The 22,026-nt window shown below is 37.9% G+C and overlaps 3 protein-coding genes across 9 annotated transcripts in view; all 3 read left to right on the top strand.

Moving 5' to 3' along the window:
* LOC142348716 (acetylcholine receptor subunit alpha-type acr-16-like) overlaps positions 1–4,085 on the top strand; it is a 49,069-nt gene extending 44,984 nt beyond the window's left edge. For all 7 annotated transcript variants that reach the window (XM_075400175.1, XM_075400172.1, XM_075400173.1 and 4 more), the window contains one exon: positions 3,740–4,085. In XM_075400175.1, the coding sequence (XP_075256290.1) occupies positions 3,740–4,071 (332 nt within the window). In that variant the 3' untranslated portion in view covers positions 4,072–4,085. The remainder of the gene's footprint in view (positions 1–3,739) is intronic.
* Positions 4,086–15,229: 11,144 nt separating this feature from the next.
* On the top strand, positions 15,230–18,466 carry LOC142348079 (uncharacterized). Its single transcript, XM_075399244.1, has 2 exons — positions 15,230–15,881; positions 15,927–18,466. Exons 1-2 carry the CDS (start codon positions 15,230–15,232, stop codon positions 18,464–18,466), a joined length of 3,192 nt encoding a protein of 1,063 aa, XP_075255359.1.
* Positions 18,467–18,634: 168 nt separating this feature from the next.
* On the top strand, positions 18,635–19,315 carry LOC142348078 (uncharacterized). Its single transcript, XM_075399243.1, has one exon. It carries the CDS (start codon positions 18,635–18,637, stop codon positions 19,313–19,315), a length of 681 nt encoding a protein of 226 aa, XP_075255358.1.
* Positions 19,316–22,026: the final 2,711 nt, after the last annotated feature.

Genomic DNA, 22,026 nt, shown 5'->3' with positions numbered 1-22,026 from the left:
ACGCCGCCTCAGCACACGCTGAAACCAACAGCCAGTTTCTGTTCATTTGGACAATTAGAGAACGAATATGTCCAAGAAGGACGGGACAAGGATCTTCCTCTTGAAGGCCTGCACTTCCCTCTAACTCCTCGCTTCACGGAACGATTTTGGCATCTGTAGAAGTACTTCTTTGCACTTGCAGATCGCCCAAACGATTACCTTTATACTTTCTTTACTCGCTACACTGCACCCTACGAAATATATGCTGAATACGACCCCTTCCATTTACATTTTGGTTTTTTACATCCCACACAGATGGATGTAAATAACACCACTCGCAAAGTAAATCGGGTGAAAATGCTCCACACGATGCACAACTACTTATTTGTGCAGCATCATTTTCAGCAAACTAACCCGATCATCCACATGAATTCGCGTCTTCAGTATGCTAACACAAAGCTGACTTCACCATATTATATGAATTACAGGTACATTATCCGACGCAACTATTGTGAAGGCACCCTTCGTATTTTTTATCCTATCAAAAATTTCTTTACCTTTTCTCCACTCTATGCCAAGACTAACCGCCCCATCTTCGTCCCAATCGAATATCTACAATGTGTAGAAAGAGGCGCCACGAAATGTGCATATGGCCACACTTTCAACCTCCTCTACAGGGTTTGGATGGCCGATAAGCTCGACAATCGACAGCCTTCACCAGAAGAAACACAGATCTTCAATCACCTTCTTGCGTTATAACCACACTGTAACGCTGATCTGTATCCTCATGTCCTTGCTGCTTGTCTGGCACGTGATCCGGAATCCCTCGCCCTCTTCCGTAATCCAGAAAATTGAGCTCCGGATTTCGTGTTCGAACACCGGACGTAGGCCACAGACCTACAGCACCACCTTGGGCTCACAGAGCCACAACACGAGACTCACTGATCTCAAAAAACTCACCTAAAACTATTTTTCTTTTCCTCTTCCTTTCTTATCTTAATCTTCTCCTTTCTACAGAAAATATATATCTCTCCATATTCTTCTCTTTTCCCACAAGACGTAAGAATAGGATCAGTTCTTTTCTTCCTCTTCCCGATCGGGACTTACAAAAGAAGGTATTAAATTTCACTAAGATTTAATAGAAATAGTAGCTCACACAGTAGCTAAATGATGGGTTTCCACCAGAAGGTAAGCTGGTAAATCCGAATGGTTCAAACCTTGAACCAGTTTGAGAATAACAGAAATCTCCTGGTGCAAACCAGACAAAGACGACAGACTAAAAGCGATCCTCCGACTGGGAACAAATCCTCAATACGGGACAGTGAGAGCAGTTGGGCATACTCTCAACAGGACTGACGTTACTGGCCAGCACACCCTGTAACTGGCACCCCTACTGGTTTCACAAGACAAACCTCTTCACTGACGACACTAGTCACTACTTCACTGACGGGGACCTCAGACGACGACACAAGTCACAATACACTTCAGAGGGGACAAAACTCATCGCTCACTTCACCCTACCCTTCAACGAGGATGACACATTCAATGTATTTCTGCTGCACATCACAAATTCGGATTTGAAACTCTCAACCCGGATGGATGTAGCAGTAAAAATACTGAATGTGCACCTTCAACCAATCAGAGACTGAGAAGACACTATTCTCTTTTATAGAGAGAGAACTGAACTAACTGTGGTCAGTCTTTTAGTTAGATACACCATGTGTTTAACATTGACTCTGGTGCTATACTTCTTAACCACCGTAATAATAGAAGTTTATTTTCAGTGTTTTACAGAGTCGGTTAGTCTTAGAGATATAGGTAAGTCTACTTCGCGCGCAGAAATAAGTAGCCCTACCTCTTTATACTTTAAGTCTGTAAAAGGATTCCACAAAGGGTCTGCCTTACAACTAAAACTGAGGAACAAAACTGGGTACTGACATATCATCGGTCAAGGGAAAAGTTTTTCAGAACTCTGTTTTTTGGCGAGAAAAACATTCATTCCAATCCTATCTTCAGTAATGTTTCTTACGTGGTCAGCGGGCCTGCACTTTCTTTTGATCTAAATTTTAAGAAATTCTGACAGGAGCAACAAAAATTGGGCAATTTTAAAATTTGTTATCTCAAAATGTTGAAACTGAGGGAATAATCGAATTTATAGCAAACCCAACTAGTTTCAAGTAATCAAGAAAGCAGTACCAAGTTACATTAAATAATTTTTTTTCTTAAAAGAACTTTATATTTTTTTTATAAAAAATGTAAATAGTTCCTAACATCAATGTCTTGGCTTTTTTTTCAGTTGATACCTCATCAATGGCGATAGCAACATTGTTTGAAATCCTGAAATCCTGGGCTCTCTCTTGGATTGTTTATTGCGTCGTTTTAGAAAATTTGTCCAGTTGATGACAAACTGCCTCGGAAAAATTAAATTCAATTACTTAATTACTATTGTAGATAAAAACAATATTAATTATACCGAACCAGGTTGATTAATAAGGATAATAGCTGGTAAACTTAATTTTAAACTTGAGAAAACTAAAAAAATGCATTTGAATTTGCGACCCATACTTAGTTTTTGGCCTATACTAAGAAAGAGTTGAAAACAATTATATGGAAAATAAAGCCATTTCATTGTTATCTATATGAGAGTTTGCGAACTTTTTTAGCTGCATGAAATTAATGAGGTACTTTTTTTTGAAAAAAACGTGTGCATGAACAAATGTAAGAAAATTAGCTGATGAGTTCCAGCCTGTTTGTGCGATGAAAATGAGTAAACTCAGCCCTGTGCAGGCCACTAAAGTAAAACTGAAAAAAAAACTTGACGTTTTTTTCAGAATTTTTTCCGTGTCGCTAATGAAAATGGCAGACGCATCAAAATACAGAAAAGTTATTGCTAGCCAATCAGAAATGAGAAAATGTTAAAATAATTGTTTCCGTTCGGCTGATTGTTCCATGAGGCACTCAACAAAGTTTCCATCTTAAAGAATACGAAATTAACATTAACATTACTTTGCTCAGAAATGGCACTAGGCCGACGGAGAAAAAAGCATGTATTTTCTCAAGAAAACAGGTGTTATGTTTGCATACGATAGATTCATATAAAGTCCAACGCGAAATATCCGGTAAAAGATAGAATTTATAATTAGGTCATGTCGAAATTAAGGTTAATAGACCGCACAAAATGCAGTGTTTTGCATTTCTCGACCAATCAGATTCGTTGTAATTTCTATATTTTGGTACGTCTATTCGTTGAGACGCCACCGTTTTTCGTATGCCTTCTGTCACAAATGTATATTTATTTCTCACAGGCATGTATTTGTCTACTTGTTATGTGCGGGTTACAATTAGGTGGGGGGTTCACAAACAAAAAAAAGCATTTTATCTTTTACTCAAGACATACCACATTTTTTTAAGGTTACGGTTTTGTGGCAAGAATCTTGCAAGATTAGACAGTATCTTCTAAAGGGAACCTTATTATTAAGCAACCGCATCATCTTGCCGGACCTTATAAGACGCTTTCGAAATTGGCTTTATCCCTCAATATTTTGTAAGATATTGCACGAATTTGACAAGATACGAATCTTCTGCAAGATCTTGCATAAATAATGCAAAATTGCGCATCATCTTGCAAGACCATGCAAAATAACCGTCTCAGTTTGACTGGGTTTCTTTAAAAAAATGGGGGACCTCTATGTTAGACATTTTTGTCCTTTATACGAGAATAAAAGATAGCTTTTAATTGTAACTACAGCCTTATTTTTAGAACAATCTCTCGGAACGGCTCTGGCGATTCACACCAAAATCAAACTACCATCCAGAAAACGATTCCAGAATCTGACCAACCCGCAACTAGCCGACGAGGAAAAGCCAGACACAACCGAAATTCTTATGGAAAAACTGGACATCATTGAGAAGTGTTCATTGTACATGGCCAGTACCATCAATTCGGATTACAAAAGAGACGCACAAAAACTACAGTGGGTTTTCATTGCCAAAATTGTAGACAGGCTTTTGTTGATCATTTTTTCAATCGTATTTCTATTCACTTCGGCAATGATTTTGGCGTATGAGTTTTATATTGATTACTGGAATTGAATTTGCTTTGGTTAGTTTTTCTTGGTGTATTTATTGTGCACCATCAAAAAATAAAACATTTTAGCAAAAAACCTTTTAGTCTATTATTCTATCATTTAAGCAAAATAAGACACACAAGCATAAATCCACTCAAAATTTCAGGATGTTGAGCAGTTGATAATTTTTCAAAAATTGTAGTTCAATTTTTTAAAGTGAAAAAAATAAAAATTTACTAGAGAAGTGTAACGACGTGACAATAGATTTGTGAAACACACATATATGCTCTACAAGGTATTGCAGGATGAAAAAGAAATCATAAGAATTCTTTTTTGCCATGTTTTTAAATTGATACTCTTACACACATTTGCAACAGTTAACAATCGTTTATTTATCACTGTTTAATGACAAGGCAACCAAAATGTCAGTCAAAACGATTATACCTACTGCTTTTTAAAACTATCCAAAATTAATACATTACATGGATTCCGAGTTTATTACGACACATTTTTTGCTCATACAAAATTGCCAAATGTGGATCAAGAAAGACTGTTGAACAGTTGACATCTTTTAAGGAATATTTAGTTCTATAGAAAAAAAATCAATCAGCAGTAAAAATTAACTAGCTCTTTATTGTGAGGGAATTTTTATTAAAAAGACTTTTGGCATAGATGGAAATAGGTGCAAAGCAGCAGCCAAAAGTAAAACAAAAACTAAAAGGCACAACACCGTTTCGTCAGAATTAGAATTAAGCCAATAAAATGATCCTTTGAGATCAACCAAATTATAAATATTTACTCAAACAATAAAATTTTGAGAAAAATCAAGAGATGTAGAAACTGCACAAATTACACTTAAACTTTCAGACAAACTGATGATTTTGCTTTAGATTATGATTGATCAAATAGTGTTCAACACCAATCAATTTAGTGTTTAACCAAAAAAACACAGGACGCTGAGCTCTTTAAAATGCTCTAACTTTAACACAACAATTTTAACGATCGCAAAAAGAAAAAACACTTTTGGAAAATCAGAAAAAAATTGATACTGTTAGGCTCTAAAAAATTCTTGTAGACTAACAAAACATTATTATATAAAAGTTTTGCGTTATCAGTTTATTTAGCCTGTACTCCTAAACAATCTTGCAACAAGTAATTTTTTAAATAAAATTAGAAATCAATTTGAAGAAACGGAAAAAAATTGAACCCCGTTTTCATGCAGCAAAAAACAAAAATGGAGTTATTATAAATTTATTCGTTTAGAAATTTTAAAAATTGTTCTTTATGCGAAATGTTACAAACAGGCGCCATCGTGATAATTCAAAATTCTCCGAACACTTTAATTCCATTCCATTCTGAGACCACCGCAGTTTGCTCTATGATATGTCAAAACAAGGTAGATAATCTCCTCTTCTTTGTGGGGAAATAAACAATAAAGTTTCAAAATTGTTTTTCAGGAACATTTCTCAGTCAACATGTAAAAAATCTTATAGCCAACAAAAATGAGCTTCTACAATTGTTGTTTTCCGAAAAAATCCTGAAAGACAATCCAATGAACTCTATAAAAAAATTAGAACTATTGTATCTGACCAGCAGATCAATTGAACAAAGACAGCCGAAACGACAGAGTCTAAAAAGGTTAGAGAAACTAAAATAACCAAACAATATATGAAAAAATAATCAATGCTAAAACTCTCTTGTACCGTGAAACCTAAATTTGATCCGTTTAAAAAAGCTCAAACCACGCAAAAGCTATAAAAGGGGTTGGATAGAACGTTTCAGTTCAATTCTGAGGCCAGCGCAATTATTTCGCTCCTGATTTGTCAAAAAAGATAGATAAGTGGGTGGAAAATTTTGTTAGTCTCATATAAAGTTTGACCTTCGGCGTGCTTTCTGACTCTCGCCAATCGGGTTGTTGATCTCTAAGTTATGCTAATGAAATTGCGAAAAATACAAAGGTACTTCGAAATAGACAGAGGTTGTAAGAGTACAGATAGTTGGAGCGGAAATGATTGGAACTGAGCCTGTGTTCGAAAAAGAAGACAAAGGTGTAACAAATATTTCATCGTCAAACAAATTGAGTTGTGGAGAAAAATCTCCTTTTCTTCGAGGGAAATAAAAAACAAAGTTTCAAAAATGTTTTTATGGAATATTTCTCAGTCAACATGTACAAAGTTCTTCTTGCGAACAAAAAGAGTCTTTTTCTTTTTTTTATAACTATTGTTTTCTGAAAAGGTCCTGAAAGACGATCAAATGATCTGAATGAAAAAAATTATAACTATTGAATCTGACCAGCAGATCAATTGAACAAAGCCAGCAAAAAGGCAGAGTCTCAAAAGTTTAGATAAACTAAAATGACCACACAAAAAACAAAAATTTTATCAATGCTGAAACTCCCTTGTATCGTGGAACACAAATTTGATCCGTTCAAATAAATAGTTTCAACCAGGTAGAAGCCATGAAAGGGGTCGGATGGCCGCTGAAGAACTCTAGATATGACAAACACTTATAACAAACAAAAACTGCGAATTTTGTTGAAAGCTTCTAAACTTTCAATATTACCCAAAACAAATCAATTTTTTTGTCTGCTGAATCTGTCCATTGACCCATCTGCAAGACCAAGCAAATTTTATTAGCCCCTAAAGGCCGATGAAATCTGAAATTGACAAATATATTCAAATATTTGAAAACAATTGCAAATTTTACTGAAATGCTGCTAAAATTTGGGATTTTATTATCTTCAGGACCAATCTTCTTTAGTGTCTAAAGAAACAAGCCACTAACCCAATTGAAAATCTGAAAGTTTAATTTTTAATGAAATCTAGAAAAGTTTACCTGGTCACCGAAAAATGTCACCGGAAAATTCATGATAATAACATGTTTAAATTACATTGGCACTAAAAATTATTCATTAACCTGATCTCAAGCTCTAAAAACGATTCATTGACAGAGATCGAAATGCTCAAAAATGACAAAAAATTCGCAACACAGGAAAAAAATTGCAAAAATTACTTCAACTTCTTTTAATTAAGTTTGCATTACCAAAATATATTCCCCAAAAAACAATTATGAAGAGCATTTCTGGTTTCCTCAAAACTACTAAGAGCTGAAGCAATTGTCAATTGGAGTCCTGTGTAACAAAAGTATCAAAAAACGGACAAAAACAAGAGAAACAGAACATTTTGTTGGTCAAAATCTGTGCAAGTAACGTCCTCAAGAATTTTTTTTGGGGGCTGGAGGGGGGGGGGGTAGGTGGTGGCGGGGGAGAGGTGTAGTCGGGTAGGCGTAGGCGGAGCAGGTAGCAGGTAGGTAGGGGGAAGGGGGTAGGGAATTAGATGGGGTCGCGGGAGTTGGGGTAGTGGTATGTAGTTTAGATATGTAGGGGTGTATTATACATGTTCATAAAATCTCAGATTGACTTTTTCAACATGAGTACTATCAGCAAATCCTATTTAATATTTATTTCAAATTAGGCTACTGTTAAAGCCGAATGTTCGAAAACAGAAGACAAAAAACAAAAAAAGGAAAAATGTTCGAAACGAAAGGAGTCAAAATTCATGTCATGAACAAACTTGCTCTCGCTAAAAAAAATGTAGCAGGACAAGACTTGAAATACAATCTAAAAAATGAATAAAAGACTTAGGATTGCTCTATTGAACAGCAGATCAATTGAAAAATGCAAGCAAATTAGGCTAACAAGCTCATCTGAAAAGTTGAGAAACAAAATCAATCAAAACAAACTAAACAGAACCATTGCGAAAATTTTTGAATCTATTACGCTAAAGGCAGAAATTTTTGAATAAAAAACCCAATTACCATCGCACAAGCCTTTAAAGAGGTTTATTGGCCACTAAAAATATAAAAACTCGAGAAAAATAACATGTTTAAAAAAATCAGTATTGAAAAAATTTTGAAAATATCTAAATCATTCAAAACCTGTAAATAATCTCTGTAAATTGTAAAAAACACATCTCCAAGACCTGGAACATTTTCATTGGCCCGTAAGGATCAATAAACTTAGTAAATGGCACAAAATTTCAAAAAGTTGAATACATTTCAAATTTTAACAAAATTTTGCTAAAATTTGTGATTATTTCTTCGGAACCCTTTTTTTGTCTCCAAGAGCTATTTGGTAACCCAATTGCAAGCCTTATGCAGTTTCATTAGCTCAATGATCGATAAAACAGGAACATGACAAGAATTTTTTTTCTGAAATTTCTATTTTATCAAAAAATTACAAAATTCGCGATAAAAAAAATTTCAAACCAATCTATTGCCCCTAGCAACTATGCAATAACATGCTATTAAATTTTAGAGGAGCTTACTTGGCCGCTAAGGCAAGAAAAGTTGATGAAAAAACAAATGTTTTCAAAAACATTTTAACATAATTGCAGATCTTATCAAAAGGTTGCTAAAATTCGTGATATTTAGGTTCTCGAAAACAATTCCATTGACACTAAAACCTAAAGAGAACCTTATTATCAGATTATAAAGCAAGTTTTAAAAAAGTAGCAAAAATTAGTATCATTTGGAATGTTTATGTTTGTATCATTAAACGATATAACTCATAAGATGGTCATAACAAGTGATTTTGTCTTGCAAAAGACCTTTATCAACTTGGACATACTTTATTTAAAGAATAATAAAAACAAGAAACTCGAAAAATTACAGAAAGTAATGAGCAAAAAAGGTTTTTGGGCTCAAAAAGTCCTAAAAATGACCTTTTAACCTTAAATTAGGCCCATCCCAGCAGCTTCAACACTCTAAGCTCTTCAATGACAAATTTAACTGGCTTCAGGACTTTAATGAAAATTGTTGACCACTGGGCCTTACCTGTTTGTCAAGTCGTGAAAGATCAAATTCATTGAAAAATATGTGAAAACATCATACGAAAAAGATACAGCACCGATACAATCCAATTCTTGGATTATAAAAACCTGCAGAAAACCAATACTCCTCTTTGAGCCGTAAAAAAGACAGCACACCAATACAATCAAAATCATTTGGATTGTAATAAGCGAGAACGCGAACAGTCAAGGCTGGTTTAATCATTTGAATTTTTAACTGATAATTAAAAATGTCTATAATGATTGTTTGAATAACATTACAGGGCAAATATCTGCTCACAGTTAGTACGGTGGCCGCCGTATTGGCCGACAGGGCGTTTAGCCGACAACCAAAAAATGAGAATATTAACCGACAATTCAAGTAAAATGAGCAAGTAATTTTATTCTAAAGCTGTGATTGGCCAATTTAAAACACTGTTTCGTAAGCGGACAAATATACCGCAGTTTTTTCATCAACTAGTGTAACGAAGGTCTATCCGTGGTCGGACCGTATTTTACCGCATCTGGCCATGTCTCAGCGGCCCGTGGGACTTGATATGAATCTATCACAACCGAACTACTGATTTATGGACTAATCATGTACTTCTATTACCAATTATGATAAAATTGTCGGCTAAATTTCTCATTTTTTCCTTGTCGGCTAAACACCCTGTCGGCCAATTTTCCTAGCAACAGTTAATACATATACCACTATTTGTCACACTTTACCATCATAAATCTTAACCTGCCAATTTGACAGAAATAACTAATTGCATATAAGTCTCACGACGTTTTAATTATTGAATAAAAAGACCAGTTCGCCATTAGCGTTTACAGATATCAGAACTCTTAAAAAGTTTGGTATCTAAATTACATCTTGATTAATACTAAAATCAGCTGGTTTATATTTGTTATTGCGGAAAATAGTGGAAGTCATAGAAGCAGTAATGGATGTGTTGATGATGTCACATTTAAGTTTTACAACAGCTTGTCTGCTGGTCAGTCATTTATAACAATAATCAACCCTCATTGCTCAAAAAGCATTTCTATGCTAAGAAAACGGTCAACAAAACTGAACTTAATTCTAAAGTTTTATTAAATTCAATTAAACTTTGTCAGGGTTTCGTTTGGATCAACTAATAAATTAACCGCACCTTCAACATATTTTGATTTTTATAGACTTTCACGAACTTTCTGCACTCGAAAATTCAGTTTGCCTTTTCTTAGGACTGGCCTGATTTCTCATTCTATGACATTTATCTTGAAAAATAAAACTGTACCGACCAATATCCCCCTTTCAAATGTAGAATACGAGTTTGAATGATAACGTTTTTTCACTAAACTGTCAATATAACAGAAAACGTTTACACTGGTGTCAGGTTTCGTGAATGCCCATTTATAATGACATTTGTCGCACTTTAAAGCAAAATATTTGGGTATAAAAACGGCGAAATTGTCTTGATTATTTTCATGCTAGAGAAGTGACTTATAAAACGTTGAAACATTTCCCTTGCAAAGTTTTGAAGATTTATAGATAGTCTGTTGATAAATTCGACCTATTAAAAACCAACAAAACTAAGAGACGTGTGCGACATAATGTCTCCCCCTCCCCTCCACCTTTACAAAATTTTGTGTCCGCGAGTAGCTATTCATTGGGCTGGGGCGAACACAAGAAAATACCCATTTTCCCAAATTTTTCCAAAAAAATCTATCAAAAAGGGAACTGTTTCTGTTTTTTTAGAATATACGCTCAACTTTCATAGATTGAAGTGTATAATCTCTCCTTTAAACTAATCTGACAATTTTTTCTTCTATCTTTTGACGAGTCGGGTCAATTGTCGAAAAATTTATGAACTATTCTTGATAAGAACCCAATCAACATCAACATTACATCGGGTTTCATCTTCGAACAAAAGCATAAGTCAATCCGTTCACACATTGCCAGTGATTGGTAACGATATAGACATTGTTCACAAATATCTTGTCTATTAATGGGTGTCAAGGTTACAGAGGTACTCGATGCTGGGTTCGTTTTTGATCGGGGAACTCGGGGTTTTCTTTGGGTTTCCGATGATGCAATTGAGCTATCGGATTCCTGGCTGTCGGTTGTCTCGGAGCTGCCAATTGTACTGTTGATCAAAGTTGAGAAGTTATTTCCAGGTGCTTGTCGGATATTTCTGGGTTGTTTCACGAGTTCGTCAGGGCATAAAGTATCAATACAAGCGATGTAACTGGGTAACGTAATTTCTTCCTTGCAATGACTCTGATATACTCAACGTAATGGCTCTTTTTGGTCATTTTTTATCGTTTTTAATACAGAACTTTTGTTATGCCTACATTTGTACTTTACGCGCAAATAATTAGCAGCAAATATTTAATCCAATTTAAAACTGATCATTAATTTTAGCAAAAATTTAATCTAATATGTTCAGCAATAATTGTTCCGCCAAAATTTATTATAACTAAGACTTGAAGCGTTATTCGGATTTCCGAATAACCCTCCAAGTCTTACTTATAATGAATATTGGCCAACAATTCGAATGTTGAACTAAAGAATATATTGTTCAGACTAAACATGCTAATATTCTTTACTGAGGCAACATTAGCAGGGTTATTCGAAAAAAAAATGTTCTTCACTGCAGCATTCGAGTTCTTTTGATCTTAGATTGTTTCCGTCTTGACTTGCTAGTTAATTTTGGAGGCAAGTAAAGACGGCTAGTGAAGGTGTTTTTTTACTGTTTGTTTTGGTTCAATTGATGACAGATATTTCTACCATTAATACCTCACGTATTCCTCCTCTATCAGCCATACAGTGTTCAAGTCAACTGAACGAAGCATTCAATATCCTGCAAAAATCTTGCAAGCAATATTATACGGGAATACATGCTATTTCCATTTTGCTTGTAGATCCCGTGTTGAGGAATTTTGTTTTTCACTCGTCGTTTCTTAATCGTTTTCATTAGACTAAAACGATCAAAGCCCTTACGTGGTAATCGTCGTTTTGTTCGTTATTTCGTCGTTATTTTTATGTAGGATATGATCGTTTTTTCAAAAAACGACGAAAAAACGTAATCCCACTGGGATTTGAACCACTGAACTCCGAATACATCACCTGATACACTAACCAAGGAGCTATCCGGCTATTAAACGACGTAAGAAACGACGAAAAAACAACGAAAGAACGACGACTTCATTTTCAAAAAACGACATAAGAAACGACAAAAGAACGACGAAGAGACGATCTTTTCTTACACTTAAAATACGACTTAAACGACGGAAACTAATGTGTAAAGGAACCAAGTTCCTTTATATTTTATCCCACCACACCCTCATTTTCCTCCCCCCACCTACACTTTCGTCCTCCAAAACCCATTCATTTCCTGATTTCCATTCCCCCAACCTATTTCCATTGAAGCTATTTATTTAAGTTGATTTTATTGAAGAAGTCAGAAGTGTTTGACATTCATTTTCAATATTATTTATAGTAAGGGATTTCCCGTTTTTAACCACAACTTGTGTGCCGATGGCGCGAATTATGATGTATTTATAGAGGTTGATTTGCTACCATGGTTGCGACTTTCAGAAATACAAATATTAATGAAAAGTTGTCTTGGTATGCAAGACTTAGGCCGAAGAGCATAAACATTTCTGGCGTATCCTAGGGTCAAAAAAGGACCTTTGAAACTTGCTCGACTCAGACTGGGGAATTTTTGATTTTATAGGGGGGAACTTAGACATTTGACACTTAGCACATTTAAACTCTGGTTTGATAACTTCACATGTTTTAATCAAAAACATCACAATCACAAAAGATCCAACTGATTTTTAATCTGGCTCTAGAAGTGAAGACTGATTTGAGAGTTCTCCTGAGAAGGATGCTTGCGTGGGATGCCTAGTCACAAAAGATGGGCTAGCCTTACTTGCAGAATTGAAAGTCTTCTTTTCGAAAGTTGGATTTTAATAGGCGTCTAGTTATCGTTGGATCAATATAGTATCTTTCCGCATTAGTTCTGAATGGAGTAGGTCCACCTCTAGGTGAAATTTGAAAGCACCACTAACACACACACATTAGCTTAGGATTAGTTGCAAGGCCTGGTATGCCCTTGCTACCTTAAGGTTTATAGGAACGTGATGTTATCCCCCACCAGTGTCAGTAGACACACACAATAGTCAAAAGTTAGCCACCACAGGTTAGGGTTCTTTCAGTGGCGCTCGAAAAACAAAAAGTCAACGAAATAAACATCACATTTATCTAAGTTTGTAATAATTTCACTGATTAGTGAAAAGGATTAACTCTATACAACTTCTGATTAGCATCACATCTGTATCAAATATCACTGATTAGTGATAGCGACAAGCAAAAAACATAGCAAACAAACATTAGGCAAAAAACATTAGCTAAGCACAGTAAGCAACAGCCTTATTTAAATAATAGTTTTTAACAAAACAAAAGATAAAATAGGGTTGTTACAAGGAAACTTAGTGCAGTAACAGTGCAGTATAAACTTTGTAAAATAAGAAAAGTCTTCTAAAACAATCAATATGCCAAACAAGTCCAAAGAATCATCAGCAGCAAAGAACAGCCTAACGCAACAACTTCAGTTGAAAGTGATAGAGTGGAACGCAGTAAAAGACCTCTTCGAAGAACAAAGCAATAGTAACGAAGGTCTAAGCATACTACGTGAAACTTTGGAACTCTTGAGGTCTCAAAAAGAGCAGTTAGACAGAAGTTGCAATGAACTCATGAAGCTACAGCTGACAAGTGAAGAGTTGACAGCACTTGCTAATGAATCTGCCGAAAGAAACATAACCATGCTGAAATGCAAACAGAGAGTAAAGGCACACAGAACAGATGCAAGTGACACTGAATCCGTTTTCAACACATCAGCAGCGCCTTCCCCTAATCTATTAAGAAAACAGTACCCTTTACGCAATAGAGCAATGAAACATCATTTCGCAAGCCGCAACAATCAGGAAAGTAACAACGCTGACTCGTCCGAATCAGAAGACCCTGATAATTCTCAACCCGTTCTGAACATTGAAGAGAGAGGAAGGAACCGGGAATTTCTCACAGGGGCACTGAGAACAGAAGAACGATCGAGAGAAGAGAACAATGTTCAGGGACAGAGCCGACATGAGGATGAGGACGGCAGAAATGGGCATTTGAAACAACCATGTTCTTTTCACAACATTAACCAAGCTGCTCCGACAATAAGCCATAGGTACACACCGCAAATTAATCAACTTCCACTGAACAATTTCAGCGGGCCTGATGGACCAAATAACAACGGCTATAACAACAATCTATATAATGGCTTTCCGAATTTCACACCAGACTGGATGCAACACCAAGCACTGATGATACAGAACACATTGAGTTTGCCCAAGATTTCAATTGACAATTTTACAGGTGATCCTCTGAAATGGCATCAGTGGTTCAGTTTCTTCAAAGCAACCATTCACAACAACAGTGGCCTCTCAGACGCCCAAAAAATGACATACCTCCAAAACTCTGTAACGCAAAAAGCAAGGGATTCCATAAGTGGATACTCCTACAATGGGGACTACTACCATGAAGCCATCGCTGAACTGACCCGAAAGTTTGGCAAACCACAGCACATTGTCGCTGCATACCTGGATCAATTGGAGAAGTGGGCGAAACCCAGACTGGACGAACCAAACACTTTCGTGAGCTTTTCATCTTTCTTGAGGAGACTGGTACAAACATTCAGGCTTCACAACTTTGAAGCTGATTTGAAGTCTTCAGCTGTCTTGAGAATGGCCAGAGACAAACTGAACCCTAACATGATAATCAGATGGAATCAACACACAAGAAGCCAAGGCTTGCTGCAACCTAACCTTACCCACTTTGCTGATTGGATTGACTCCTACGCAGAGGCGTGCGAGGACATCTCCCCACAACGGAACCAGAGAACCAGAGTGAACACTTTTTCTAGAAGGGGGCCACCAGATGTGTCATGTCAACTCTGCTCACAAAACCACAACCTTGGCCGTTGTCCCGAATACTTGGAAAAGTCAGTATATGACTGACAGGGTTGTGTGAGGAGGTTCAATCTCTGCCCTAACTGTCTAAGAGCTCACGAAAAGGGTCTCTGCCAATCGAAAACAAGGTGCCTTGTGGACAGATGCAATGGCTTCCATCACTCAACACTCCATAGGACTGATGCAAGGCATCAGCAACAAAATGCACAACCATGTGGGAACTGGAATCAAAGCTCACAACATAATACCTTCAGAAACCAAACAAACCAAAACCAGTCAAACTATGGACGTAACTTTAATAATGAAAACCCAAGGCAGCAAACGAGTACAAACTACAACCAACAGAATGGAAACATGAACAGACAAGGTGGATCTAATAGCAGCACTTCTCACAGGGGCATCTGGAACAAAAATGGTTTTCACCCTCAGCCGATTAACGCGCAGAACAACAACGACAGACAGCAGAGTAGCAATCAGCGCACTGTAGCCCAACAGCAGGCAACTACTCCGCAACAAAACTACACTTGCAGCAACCAACAGGAAACTTCATGGATCAGACCGCAGATACAATTGCAAGCGATACCAGTAACACTTTTCAACAGAGATCTTAGCATTGAAACCTACGCTTTGTTGGACAGTGGCAGTGACAACACTCAAATAACAAAGAAGGTTGCTGATGCACTTCAAGTTCAACAACCGAAAGACATAACCCTACCACTAGCTTCACTTCACGGTGAAAACTCATTTAAAACAGCAGATGTCATGATCGGCATAGGAGCTTTGTGCAGCAGTTGTCCTGTGATCAGAATCCCTGTGTACGCAACAGCAATGGAGGAGTTTCGAATGCACAGAGTTCAAATTGAAATGTTGAATGAAATCTGCAGAGACTACTCTCACCTCCAGAACATAAGATTTCCAACAATCAGAGACAACCGGATCGGAATTCTGATTGGAGCAGATGCATTCACAGCAACGGTTCCCAGACAGTTCACAACAGGACCCACTGGCACCCCATACGGAGTCAACACTCTGCTTGGCTGAACACTGACAGGGCCCATTCCTCAGAGGTACACGCAGAAGAGGGTCGGACAGTCAAACAGCACAAGCATAACACTTTTCAATCATATCAGGAGACGACAAGACGATCCAGATGAAGATCTTCTCCAACTCTTCTGGACAATTGAAGGAGTGAACTTCAATCAGTGTTCTTCGAAGGGACAGTCTGCAGATGACAAAGAAGCTCTGTCCATCCTCAATGATACTATAAAACACATTGGTGACAGATACCAGATTGGACTTCCATGGAAGAAAGACATCACACTGCCTAACAACTACTTCATGGCCAAAGTTCAGTGGCACGCTCTGCAGCAGAGACTGGAGAGGGACACAAACTTGAGAGACCGGTACGAGGAAACAATCAAAAAAGATTTGGATAAAAACTACATCACAACTGCAGACTCCAGTTTCAGACACTCTGTCTGGTACCTTCCCCATCACCCAGTGATCAACAAACAGAAACCAGACAAAATCCGCAGAGTCACAAAGGCTGCTTCCAAATATAAAGGAATCTCACTCAATGATGCATTGCTGACAGGGCCGGATCTACTCTGCAACCTGCATGGCCTTCTTCTCCGCTTCAGGCAGTACTCAGTGGCAATAACAGCTGACATCGAGGCAATGTTCATGCAAATTGGCATCCAACCACAAGACCAGGACTATCTCCGTTTTTTGTGGACAGAGGGTGGCAGTGAAAAGATCTTCAAATACAATCGACTCATTTTTGGAGCCACATGCTCACCTTCTTGTGCGATCTTTGTTCTGCAGAAGTGTGCAAATGACCACAAACAAGAACACCCAGAGGCCTACACATCAATCATGCAGCAGTTCTACATGGATGATTTCATGCAGACCTACCCTTCTGAAGAGGAGGCCCGCAGAAGTGCAGCTGAGGTCAAAACTGTTTTGCAAACAGGGGGATTTAATCTGACAAAGTTCCTGAGCAACAGACCAGCCGCATTAGAAAACCTACTGAAAGAAGACAAGGCGGAAATGAAAGCCCAAAGAATCCTTGGTCAGACGTGGGACCCCAAAACTGACAAGTTGATGTTTGCAAAACCGAAGCTTCTCTACACAGGACAACAGATGACTCAAAGAAAGGTGCTTTCAATGGCAGCTTCTCTGTTCGACCCAGTCGGACTGATTTCACCCTTTGCCATCAGAATTAGATGCATTCTTCAAAGAATCATTAAAGAGGGAAGAAACTGGGATCAACCTGTGTCAGACTGCTACCAGCAAGAACTACAGGAGTGGATGGATGAGCTCGACAGCATGACTTCAATCCAAATTCCTAGATGCTTGATTCCCAACACCAATGGGACCCATCAACTTCACACATCCACTGATGCCTCAATGAGTGCAATTGCTGCCATAGTTTATGTGAGGACAACCAACGCCGATGGATCTTGCACATCACAATATGTGATCAGCAAAACAAAGGTGGCACCAATCAAGCAGTTGAGCATTCCAAAACTGGAATTGGAAGCAGCAACACTTGGAGCAGAGCTGGCTGGGTTCTGTGAGAGCGAGATGACTACAACCATAACCTCAAAACATTTTTGGACAGATAGCACTGCTACACTTGGATGGATACAATCCAAGCAAAGACAGAAGATGTACATTGCCAACAGATTGACCAAAATTCATGAGAATTCCAACCCGGACAATTGGAGACACATCCCTGGAAAGATGAATCCCGCTGACCACGGCACACGAGGCCTCACCCCATCAGAAATACCAAATCTGTGGCTTCAACCACCAGACTTTCTAAACACACCTCAAGACTCCTGGAATTTTGCAGAGGACAGTGATCCACACATATGCGCTACACAAGCGACACATCTTCAGACGCCGGTCATTGAGGTTGAAAAATTTTCAACATGGAGTCGACTACTCAACTCTACTAGAATGCTGTTCCAGGCAAGAAGACGCTTCAAGGCAAAACTCCGAACAAGAAGACAAAACGAATCACCTGGGACCTCCAACACTGACAATTTTGCATCAGATGAGAACGGGGCAAGGAACTACCTCATCAAAATGTCCCAAAACGAGTTGTTCTCGGGAACAATTTCTGCACTGTTGAAGGGAGACAATCTTGAGAAAGGAGACAAGCTGATGCCCTTCACTCCCTTTCTAGATGACTACGGACTCTTGAGGGTAGGAGGAAGACTCAACAAGGCACCTTTAACCTACAGTGCGAAACATCCCCTCGTTCTCCATAGCAGGAGCAGAATTGCAAGGTTGTTGATTGAAAAGGCGCACCATGACTGTGGACATCAAGGCGTGGAACATGTGAAGGCTCACCTGCAACAGACCTTCCTGATGATTGGATTGAGAAAAGTGCTGCGAAGTCTGGGGAAATACTGTTTCGTTTGCAGACGATGGAGGGCAGACAATGTGAGACCGAAGATGGCCGATCTTCCTGAATTCAGATTTCCAGATGTAAACAAACAGTACCCCTTCGTCAACACAGGAATGGACATGTTTGGACCTTTCTACATTGAGGACAAGAGAGAGGGCACCCAAATGCACTAAGTCTGCTTGTTCACATGCCTGGTCACCAGAGCTGTTCACCTAGAGGTGTGCCATGACCTCTCAACCGATTGTCTTCTCTAGACCATTCGCAGATTTGTCTCACGACGCGGATACCCTGACCTCATTGTGAGTGACAATGGCAAAAACTTCATTGGAGCCAACCAAGCAATGAAGTTGAAGTTCCAGAGAACCTACAAGCCAGACAACGAGTACATCAGACTTCAATTGGCTCAACAGAACATTCAGTGGACTTTCAATCCTCCATTGGCACCACACTTCGGAGGAGTCTGGGAGAGGCTGATACAGACCGGGAAGAGGAGTCTATTAATAGTGCTGGGCAGTCGGAAACTAACACTCTCAGTTTTCCAGACAGTTGTGGCAGAGGCCGAGGCAGTTTTGAACTCCAGGCCATTAACTCATGTGGGCTGCAGCATCTCAGATGAGGGACCACTTACTCCCAATCACTTCCTCCTTCGCAGACCTCACATGTGTTTGAAACTTCTTGTGAACAGCAACCAGCGGTTCTCCACTAAGGACTTCAAGTTGACGCAGACACTACTTGATCACTACTGGAATAGGTTGCTGAAGGAATATGTTCCTGAGCTCAACAAAAGAGTAAAGTGGCAAAAATCAAATGAGGAGCTGGATGAAGGTGACGTTGTGTGGGTGCTCAAGAACTTTACACCCAGAGGCATCTGGCCTCTTGGGAGGATTGTGAAAGCACACAGAGGTTCAGACGGAATAGCCAGGAGCTTCGACATCCAGACGTCTACAGGAATGGTACAGAGACCAGCAGTAACCCTAAGCCGTGTATTCCCGCAATTGTCAAGTGCGCCGGAGGGTCAATGAAACAAGTTCATTGAAACAGACACACACACACACACACACGCACAAAAAAAACTCAATATCAGAAAGAAAACTTTTTTGCTTTATTTTATTGTTTACATTTTCATTTTAAATGTTGCCTTTTGTTATCGGGAGTGTAAAGGAACCAAGTTCCTTTATATTTTATCCCCCCACACCCTCATTTTCCTCCCCCCACCTACACTTTCGTCCTCCAAAACCCATTCATTTCCTGATTTCCATTCCCCCAACCTATTTCCATTGAAGCTATTTATTTAAGTTGATTTTATTGAAGAAGTCAGAAGTGTTTGACATTCATTTTCAATATTATTTATAGTAAGGGATTTCCCGTTTTTAACCACAACTTGTGTGCCGAGGGCGCGAATTATGATGTATTTATAGAGGTTGATTTGCTACCATGGTTGCGACTTTCAGAAATACAAATATTAATGAAAAGTTGTCTTGGTATGCAAGACTTAGGCCGAAGAGCATAAACATAATGAAAACGATGAAAACGACAACAGAACGACAAAAACTACAATTTCTTACACAATATTGTCGTTTTTCGTTGTTCTCTTCAACACGGGATTCTTACAAGATTTGAAAAATTGTGTAAGAATACTTACAGACTATCTGTCAACTTTTTAGTGTACGAAAAATTAATTTTTAAGAGTCTATGTTAAGGTAGATGTCAACCCATCAAGGTAATAATTTCAAAGTCAAAACAGGCCGTCAAAAATTCAGCAACAACATAGAGCCCTGGCGATGATACGTTTATTTTTGAAACTGATGAAAAAGTCTTTGAAATTTGAAATACCCATTTTACTAAAATCTGGGGGTAATGGATTGTTTTCTAGCAAAAAGTTGTATACAATGACAATTCTAAAACCTAATGAACTATTTCTTGCTGTTGAAAAAAAGGTGTTTTTGCCATTGATCGTGTACAAAGCCTCATTTTGAGTTCAGAAAAATTGTAGTATTTTGACTCTGGTTTTTTTCGGATTTCCAGGAAAACTTCCTGAAGGAGTTCAATGAAATTATGCAAGTTGATGCTTGATAAGTCACTCAGCAAAACGGGTTCAACTTTTTAAACTGAAATTTACATGTCTGATATGAAATCCATTTTATTATCGATCCAGGCACCCGGTACGTATGATTGAAGGCTAGTTGTTCAAAGTAAATATGAAACAATATGTCTGCTTTAATGTCAGTTGGTTTTTTCCGACCATAAACACAGAAACTTGTCGCCTTCATTTATAATATCTTATGGTTTGAAGTTTTATTGGAGACAGTAGTGTAATTTACAAAAGGAATGCCTTGAGCAGATTTAATGAAGTCATTCAGATCACTTATGAAAAGACAAGAAATAAAGAAGACTGAAGTTAGAAGCTTGCGTAACCCCACTTGATCTTTGAAGTGTTCTGAATTCAATGCCCTCATGCCAAACAGATTTTAAATGTTCAGAAAAGTCACTATCTATAAATCTGTAGGTTCACTTTTTTAGCGCAACAGTTTAAAAAGAGTATCATGATTAACTGTATCAAACGCTTTTGAAATCTACAAAACATGCAGAGCGTATATGTTCTTGTCAGTACTTTTCTCTTGAACGCGATAATATCTGTTAAGACATGCACACACTATCTTTTTCTGCGGACGCCAAATGGTTTTGAACTTTGTAAGTTTTTTGTCAATAAAATTTAGCATCCTGCGATGATTTCACAATCTTCGATGAGTTTCTCAAACAATTTGCTTACTGCTGGTACTAAAATGTTTGGTCTGAAAAAAAATTGTCAAAAAGTTCGTAGTGGTCTACTAATGACCGCATCCAGTTGATTTAGCGCGAACATACTTGAGCCATCATTTGCAGGTGATATTTGTTGTTGCATTCTCCCAAGACCGTTTCCACTTCCTTTGAAGAATTTGATCTTACAAAAATTTTTGTTGTAGAAAACCTTGAAATATATGTTTGAAGGACTTTCGAAACTTGAGTCTAGAGTTCTCTCTGCGTTAACAAAAAACTCATCATTAATGTTCTCAACATCTACGTAAGACATAGAAAATATTTTGTTCGCACTACAAAATTCTTTTAAAACTCGGAACAGAGTCTTTGAAGAATTATCATTTAAATATTTTGTTGTGAAGAAATATCTGGAGGTGGCTGTAAGAAAAAGTGGTAACTTGTGGGTTGTCGGAGAAGACAATTTAGCGCGAACCCGTAGGAGATCAAGTCTTCTCGAAATGACTGTAACAAAAATAGTCTTAGTGGCTTTGCACTTGAAAGTAAGAGTTAATAATTGGTTTATCCAACGTCTGAAAAAGAAGTCTGCAATCTTTCCATATGCAAAAACAGACAGGAAACCAGCGGTACTCTAACAGTAGTGTGAATAACAGCGGCTACAACAAAGATTAGGTCCAAATTTCTGTTATTTTTTTTCACAGCTAGAACCTTTTTTGTATGAAAACGCACGCATTAATCCGTTTTGTAGCTATCCATATAAACCATTTGTTCGATTTTTAGGTTCCACTCCTAAAAATTCTGGATTATCATATATGCTACACACTTAAACGTGTTTTTGAACATTCACGAGCTGGCGCTTTTTTAAAATCATCTGTCGTTCCAATGGGAAAACTTGTTAGCGTCCATGGAAAACTATGCTTTGATATTAGATTATCTTTCTCCGCCACTCTTTTTTCGCGCACGTTTTAATACAAGGAGA

The sequence above is a fragment of the Convolutriloba macropyga genome, chromosome 10 (genome assembly GCF_964194025.1).
Source record: "Convolutriloba macropyga chromosome 10, txConMacr16.3, whole genome shotgun sequence".
NCBI classification, from domain to species: Eukaryota; Metazoa; Xenacoelomorpha; order Acoela; family Convolutidae; genus Convolutriloba; species Convolutriloba macropyga.
Note: the sequence above shows the minus strand (reverse complement) of the source record. Positions and strands in the feature narration are given on the sequence as shown.

Coding starts and splice junctions, on each gene's coding strand:
- LOC142348079 (XM_075399244.1), top strand. CDS start 15,230: ATGAACAGACAAGGTGGATCTAATAGCAGCACTTCTCACAGGGGCATC. Junction 15,882..15,926: donor GTTCACAACAGGACCCACTG/GCACCCCATACG, acceptor GAACACTGACAG/GGCCCATTCCTCAGAGGTAC.
- LOC142348078 (XM_075399243.1), top strand. CDS start 18,635: ATGAAGTTGAAGTTCCAGAGAACCTACAAGCCAGACAACGAGTACATC.